The following is an 8,184-nucleotide window of genomic DNA, read 5'->3' as shown; positions in this document are numbered from 1 at the left end:
CTAACTGTTGCTTCCTGACCTACCTTCTCAAGAGGCAGATCAGGTGGTCTGGTATTCCCATCTCTTTCAGAATTTTCCACAGTTTATTGTGATCCACACAGTCAAAGGCTTTGGCATAGTCAATAAAGCAGAAGTAGATGTTTTTCTGGAACTCTCTTGCTTTTTCCATGATCCAGCAGATGTTGGCAATTTGATCTCTGGTTCCTCGGCCTTTTCTAAAACCAGCTTGAACATCAGGAAGTTCACAGTTCGCATATTGCTGAAGCCTGGCTTGGAGAATTTTGAGCATTACTTTACTAGCGTGTGAGATGAGTGCAATTGTGCGGTAGTTCGAGCATTCTTTGGCATTGCCTTTCTTTGGGATTGGAATGAAAACTGACCTTTCCCAGTCCTGTGGCCACTGCTGAGTTTTCCAAATTTGCTGGCATATTGAGTGCAGCACTTTCACAGCATCATCTTTCAGGATTTGGAATAGCTTAACTGGAATTCTATCACCTCCACTAGCTTTGTTCGTAGTGATGCTTTCTAAGGCCCACTTGACTTCACATTCCAGGAAAATTGGGCTCAATAATGGACAGAAATGGTATGGACCTAACAGAAGCAGAAGATATTAAGAAGAGATGGCAAGAATACACAGAAGAACTGTACAAAAAAGATCTTCACGACCCAGATAATCACGATGGTGTGATCACTGACCTAGCTAAAAGATAATCAAGGGCTATCCTGTTATCAAGAAGAACTTTGGCCAGATTGTCTAAGGGTCTGTGTTGCATGGGCTTCCCACGTGGTCCAGTGGTAAAGAATCCACCTGTGAATGCAGGAGACGCAGGAGATGTGGGTTCGATTCCTGGGTCGGGACAATCCCCTGGAGAAGGAAATGCCAACCCACTCCAGCATTCTTGTCTGGAAAACCCCACGGACAGAGAAGTCTGGTGGCTACGGCCCATGGGGCTGCAAAGAGTCTGACGCAACTTAGTGACTGAACACACACACGCGCTATTGCTCTTGCATCAGATACTGCAATATTTTTAAGAGTCAAGGAGAGCTTCCTGATTATAGTCTAATTTGTATTCACTCATAACTAGAGAAGTTGAGCCCTACCAAAAGAAGTAAATACTGAAACAAGAATGCCTCTTGGTCAGCCCTTTCAAACTTGATAATTTAAATTCTAGGAAGTTGACCAATGAGGTCTCAATTTGTTTTTAGACAATTAAGGGCACAGTTAGATAACCTAAAAGGCATTGCCTGGCTATGTGCCAGCCTTCTAGGTATTCACAGGCTCAAGGAGGATGATAATCATCACAGGCAAAGATAAATCCAGTGGGGGCACAAACCACTTTCACTAAGGTACTGTTACCGGACTCATTTGCAGGGAGTGCTGCATTTTCCTGTTCAAGCCAAGAGTCAGTTAGGTTCTTTTCCTGGCCCGAAATAAAAAGTTGTTCTAAATTCCAGAGATCACCCCCTCTAAGCAATGTCCTGGGAGATATGGGTGACATCATTATTTTGCAGGCCATTGAGATCCTTTGTAAAGGGAAGAAGAGAAGGTTTCATGTTTAGTTAAAATATGAAATCTTTATCTTGCAACTTGTGTGGAAGCAGTCTACATTGATGTCAGCTATTTCTTTTCTTAGTCAGTTTGATTTGAAGGTGTACAGCATTTACACAGGAGCAGATGGCAGGAAGAGTATTCAGCTAGGAGATGTATATCCAGAGTTCAAATTCTTGATGTTTGGTTGTCATTTGGGTAGTGAAGAAGGCCTGGTGCAGTCCGTTCCAGAGAAATTTGAGGGCAGTCTTTGCTCTTAGGGATTCAAAAATAGAAGGGTGGAAGAAAACTGGAAATGTTAGTTTGGAGAGTTGTCATCAGATATTTGAGGAAACTACAAGAGTTCAGGTTTTTTTTCAGATATCTTCTCAGGTTTCAGCTGGGACAACAGTGAATATTTCTGGCAGTACTGAACAATCCCTTGGTTTTAGGAGGCATTCCCAAAGAAGGTGCAAAAGACATTACCATGCCAAGATCTCAGAGTTACTCCCAAAGATGGCCAAAATAAAGACTTAGATAATGACCAAAAAGAAGATGACAGCTGTCCCAGGGAGAGAAAGGATCAATAACCACTGGGTCTGGTTTTGGAAAGGAGGGGATAACATGACATTATATCTTCCTTTCTCATTTGGACCTACACACTGAAATCTAAGGAGAGCTGACTCTGGTAAGAATTCTCACACTTAGCCAACTTTTGCTGGCTTTCCCAGGACTCCATCTGCGGGCTTTGGTATTTACCAGAATTTGGCAAAGTTCTCCATTAATTTTATATTTAGTTTTCCCTTTGATGATTATGGAAATAACAGCAATTTACCAGAAAAATCCCTTGGAGTCCCAGACAACTTTGGGAAGTGCCCAAATGGGGGCCCTCCTTTGAAGATAGATATAGGGGTGCTTGTCAGGTCATTAACTTGGCAGAGTTTTGTGTGTGGTCATGTAGTCTTTTCAGAGTGGAAAAACAATTCAGACAGAGGATGACTAGAATGAGCACTCAAAGGAGTATAGCAGGGAGAGCAGGAGTTTTGTCAGTCTTACAGTCTTTTGTTTTAGGTACCTCAAATATCTTTAATCTTTCATTAGTCTCTAACAGTGAATCTTTTAATGAAGCTATTTTTTTGGAATTATAAAGCCTTTTGGAGGCTTCTATATACAAATTAAAATAATTATTCTACTGTTTTATGTGAGAATTGTTACTTTTAAGTGCACTTTTTGAATAATCTTATCCAAGTGGGACAGTGCTCACCATGGCCATTATATTCTAGATTGTAAATCCCCTGAGAGTTTGCAGCAGTTTGGCAGGATCTCAGGCATAGACAGAATTTAACCTGTATTTTTGTCCCGCCATATCTGGCTGCAAATGGGGTGCAATCCACATCTCTGTCCAGCCATATTTTGGGAACCCCTCCACCACCAACCTGATGGTTAGTTACCAAGTCAGATTCTCAGGAGACAAAATTCTAGATCGTCTTTGTAAGATCTTGCCAATTTTGTAGGTATTTATAGCTTTGGGACCATAGTTTTCAGATATAAAATAAATAGATTGCCAGACGGTAGCACATTCAACTTGAAACCACGCCCCATAGAGTTAACAGAAGCTAATGTCGTAAAAGAAATCCCAAGTGTGTCTTACAGAACAACAGATAAAGGAACGGTTTGTTTAAAAACTCTTCTTCTAACATGCCTTTAGTGATGAAGCTTGCTTTATGTATTCCTTTTTCTTATTCTTCTTTCTTTAATTGTATACTCTCCAAGCTTCACATAGGTTAGATAATATATTACAAGACTTTTTAACCACTTAGCTAACACCTCTAATCCATGAGGTCACTACAATGGGGGCTTAAGTTGTTTCCTAGAAACTCAGTCAGCCTGTCCAGTTCAAGTTGGCTAAAGTTGTTTGGGATCACTGACCCTAAAACTGGGCCTGTGTAGGTATTGGATGAAATGACCTTTTGATGTCAGAGGGCTGAAAAGTCCACTCTCGAATAAAGCTAATCACCTCCAGTTTTGAATATGCATCCCACTAAGAAGCATGTAACCCAAATATACCTGCCCAGGAGGCTTACTACCTCACCTTTTCCCTACCTCCAATCACTTTTCCCTACACCTAAGACCACTTTGCTTCTTTATGCCATTGATATCTCAAGGCCCTTGCCTTCAGGGAGGTAGATCTGAGACTTGTTCTATCTCCTCTCTTGGCTGTCTTGTGAATAAACTCTTTCTCTGCTACAAACCTTGGCATCTCAGCATGTGGCTTGCTACAAGTCAGGCAAGTAAGCCTGGCTGGGTAACAAAGTCTGGATATAAAGGATGCCATTTCTTTAACTAGGCCTTTGGTTTTGTGGAGCTGAACTAACACCTAAGAGAGATACATGTGGTGTTGGAACCTGTGGGGTGTTTTACAGCATAACTTGTTGCACAGAAATTTTCTTGAGTCTGGTGGGAAACTTAGCATCCAACCAACCTATTCCATAAACAACTTATTGTGGAAGTTTTCTTGAGGTGGCAAGCACTGTACAATGTTTAAATGTACAATCCATAGACACCAATTTTTTAGGTTTTCTGGCTTCCAAAATCCCCATTAGCCGTAGCTTTTACTGGACCTAGTCCAGTTTTTAAACCAACCCAGTATGATCCCAGTAGGAAACCACCAACAATTCTCATGGCTCTTTGGGCTGGGGAAATGGATGAAACTAGTAAAGGAGCCCCACACCTTTACTAGAGATCCTCCAGCCCTCTACAAGGGCTGTGAGCCCGCAAGTACTGAGGTTACTACTGCCCAAAGCCCCCACAGGCTGAGGTCAAGGGCAGAAACCCTGGGACTCCCACACTCACATAATTTCCAAAATCCTTCTGTCACCCCAAAATTCTCCATGAAATGCACCATGACTCCAGTTTGGGTTTGTTGTTTCTTTTTAGCGGGGCTATAACATAATTGCTTGAGCCAGAGATTTAATGGTGAACAGGAGCATCCCCTGGAAGCCAACATATGGATAGCAGGTATAATTAAAGAGAGCTGCTAAGAGGGAGAAGATTCTGGAGGTGAGGGTCAACCCAAAACTGAAGGCTAAACTGTTTAGCAGCCTCTTCCTAATAGAAGATCTCCTGCCAGAGCCAAACTTGAATATTATTATTTCAGTTTTATTTTTATTACAAAAGTAGCTTATACTTTGATAAGTATCCTCAAGCCCCTCCAAATTCTTTTGAAAATATTTAAAGTAATGTGAGGAAATCAAGTCAAGTGGAACTTAAATAACGACATTTTTATAAGCGCTAAGATCTAGCACAATTAAAAGTCTGAGTTATTAAAATCAGAATGGAATTACTGAAAAGCCAAAGCCCATCCACCCCGACATTCTAATATGCTCATTCATTCATCTATTCTTGCACTGAACAGTTACTGAGTGACAATTAAGTGCTGGGTATTATAGGCAGGAGTGAGTGGAACACTGTTGTTATCTACGTATTTAATACATTCAGAATGTGTTTGGATAAGTGAGGCTTAAGTGTGTGGGGCACAAATACTTTAAGGCATGAGTGAGGCTACCGGCTCAGGGCCTTATCTACACTCTGCATCCTTGGAAATTTCACTTGATGTCAGAATGTGGTTAATGCTATCCACATTCTTCTACTACACCATCTTGTCTGAAGATTAGTGACCTTAATCACTATTCACTGTAAAGTCCCACAATTTAAATACCAGGCGATTATAGCATATGGTTTTTTGAGCCTGATGAATTTTGTATCAATAGATACCCAAAATATACAGAAGATTTCTCTTCATGGCCTCTGATATACATGGGAACAGTGTGAAGAGTACGAAGTGGAAGTCAGTGTACCTTGTGCAACTCTGAATACTGTGCAAAATTGTTGGTGTTGGAATCATAGATTGGAACACTAAAACAAGGAAAATCTGTACTAGACACCACTTTGTTATGCAAAAAAAAAAAAAAAACCCACCAAAAAAAACAACTTTGTAATGCAAGTATTTATTGCACTCAGCTGAGAGGAAGCCTTCACAAGTTAATTTGTCTTCTGATTTACCTAACTGCTTCTGCTGCTCAGATTCTGCGTAACTCCAAAGCAGTTCTATCTCTGATATGGGCAGCTATAGCACCCACAAATTTTCACTGCATTTGGAGTTCTACCTTTTGTTTTGAAGATAAAGGGCAAGAGATCCAAAATGTTTCCTAGGAGCCTGAATAGTACTGGTCATGGGAGAGGGTACTGATAGTTAAGGGCCAGAGTTCGGCATCTGTAGGAGAGGCACTCATGTTTTTTAATAAATCTGTGATATGTAAGGTCTTTTAAAGCATGGGGTCCAGGATAAGGGCCCCTCCTGTCTAGGTCTAAGTGCCGTAGTGGTCAGTGAAACTGGGAATTTAATGCCACGTTCATCTGCAGGGTGATCTAGATGGCTGTGGGCTTCCCCGGTGGTGCCAGTGCTAAAGAACGCACGTGCCAACGCAGGAGACATAAGCGACCCAGGGTTCAGTCCCTGGGTCGGGGAAGATCCCCTGGAGGAGAGCGTGGCAACACATTCCAGTATTCTTGCCCAGAGAATCCCAAGGACAGAGGAGGCCCTCTGGGGTTGCAGAGTCCAAAAGGACTTAAGTGACTTGGTACGTGCGCGCTAGGTGGCTGAATTTTTCTTAGAATTTCTTCAGCATCAAGAAAGACAGTGCTAGAATACTGGCTTAGAGAATTATAGCAAACCTCTAAGTTTGACTTTCCCCCAAACTAGGTGTAACTGATAGTGCTATGAAGACTTTTTAAAGAAAGGAAAAAGCATATACACCCAAAAGAGGATAGTAAAGTGAACCCCATTTCCAGTGCCTAGCTCCAAGACTTACCCACTGATGGTCAGTCTTCATCTACACCTCTACCCATTCCTCCCCCCTCAAAGACTCATTTTAAAGCAAATCCTAGGTGTTTTGTAAGTGAAAATCGCTCAGCCGTGTCCGACTGTTTGCGACCATGGACTATACAGTCCATGAAATTCTCCAGGCCAGAATACTGGACGGGTAACCGTTCCCTTCTCCAGGGGATCTTCCCAACCCAGGGATTGAACCCAGGTCTCCCACATTGCAGGCGGATTTTTTACCAGCTGAACCACGAGGGAAGCCCAAGAATACTGGAGTGGGGAGCCCATCCCTTCTTCAGCGGATTTCCCAGTCCCTGGAATCCAACCAGGGTCTCCTGCATTGCAGGCGGATTCTTTACCAACTGAGCTACCAGGGAAGCCTAGATGTCTTATAACATCCTATTTATTTCTGTAAGATATAATCACAATACCATTATCCAATGATTCCTACTTAACTACCCTTCACAGCTTCATCCTTGTGAAAAGCACTGTCTGGTTCTTACTTTGAGGATGTAAATTATTTGCCATGAAGAAATAGTGGTGTAGTGTTCCGCATGTTTGAAGTCACACGATCTGAAGAGGTGTGCCATGAATGTACAGTTAAAGTTACACTGTTTGTCCGGCTTGGCTTCAACAACTGCATATTTTGGACCTAACTGACCTGGTTTAATTTTTTTCCCCTTACCCTCTGGAAAGCACGGCGTGGGAAGGAGATTTGGTGTCTGTGTTAAATGCCGAGGCGTGTTTGAACTTGTTTCTTTTTCCAAAACGTTCAAGTTGCTGAGCGAACCATGGACTTATGTGAACAAGTGCTGCAAGAAAAAAATAAAAGAGACAAAACTGGCTGAGTTAGGAAAAATCGTCGGCTTCGGGTCACGTTCTTGCAGTCGGCAGTCCTGGCCGGTTTGCTCCGGGCGTGCTGGAGGTCAGCGGCCTCGGACTGGGTGCCTGGGTCTCGGGCAGCTCTCTGGCTCCAGGGCGTTTCCTCCTTTTCCGGCCTCGGAAAGTTTTGTTTTGGTTCTTAATTCCCTATCAAGGAAAGGCACCCTGTTGACCATTTCTCAGAGTCTCCTCCGGTTGGCCAGAAGCCAAGTTTCCCCCGTCCCAGTTGGCCCCAACTTGGGTCCCTCTCCGAGATCCTCGAAAGCTCAGGAAGCGAGTCTTCTGAGGAGGGAGAGAGAAGGCAGCCTGGCGGTGGGTTCCACTGTTTCTGGCCGACCCTTCTCTTCGCTCCGTCCCTATGCCGGTACCCATCGCACAGCGAAGGGGGCGGGCAGTCTCCCGGGTGATGCTCCGGGGCCGGGTTCGCCACCATTCCAAAAAGAATACTCATTCTCCGACGCGCCAGCGCTGGGCAGAGAGGAAGAGGACGAAAAGCCCGGGAATGGGGCCTAGGGCGCATGCGCAACCCAGCCTGGGCGTTTGAAGGCTCGCCCCGCGGCGGCAGCCGCTAGGTGGCGCATGCGCCCTGGAGGGTGCGGGCAGGTCTCCGGGAAGAAGGCGGCGGCTGCAGCGAAAGGCGGGGGCGCCGTGGGGGCCGGGCCCGTGTTTACGGAGCGGCGGGAGGGCGCGGACACGGAACCCGGCGCGGCGTCGGCAGCGGCACGATGGTCATGGCGCATTTCGTTGAGAATTTCTGGGTAAGAGAAGGATGTTGGACATGGTGTGGGTTTCGGAGGCCGAGAGTTTCTCCGCCTGACCTCGGCCTGCGGGCGCTTCGGGCGGTGGCGGCGGCTCCGCGGGCAGGGCCGGCGTCCTCGGACCTCCGCCTGCT

General features: G+C 44.6%; 1 protein-coding gene across 1 annotated transcript in view; it reads left to right on the top strand.

The window, feature by feature from the left end:
- The window catches only part of FCHO2 (FCH domain only 2), a 139,091-nt gene that overhangs the window by 5,075 nt on the left and 125,832 nt on the right, over positions 1 to 8,184 (top strand). Inside the window, 3 exon segments of the mRNA XM_010853609.1 lie at positions 7,107 to 7,786; positions 7,839 to 7,950; positions 7,952 to 8,050. Of these exon segments, the coding sequence (XP_010851911.1) occupies positions 7,107 to 7,786; positions 7,839 to 7,950; positions 7,952 to 8,050 (891 nt within the window).

The sequence above is a fragment of the Bison bison genome, unplaced genomic scaffold (assembly GCF_000754665.1).
Source record: "Bison bison bison isolate TAMUID 2011002044 unplaced genomic scaffold, Bison_UMD1.0 scf7180017864329, whole genome shotgun sequence".
Taxonomy (NCBI): Eukaryota; Metazoa; Chordata; class Mammalia; order Artiodactyla; family Bovidae; genus Bison; species Bison bison.
This window is presented reverse-complemented; position numbering and strand designations above follow the sequence as displayed.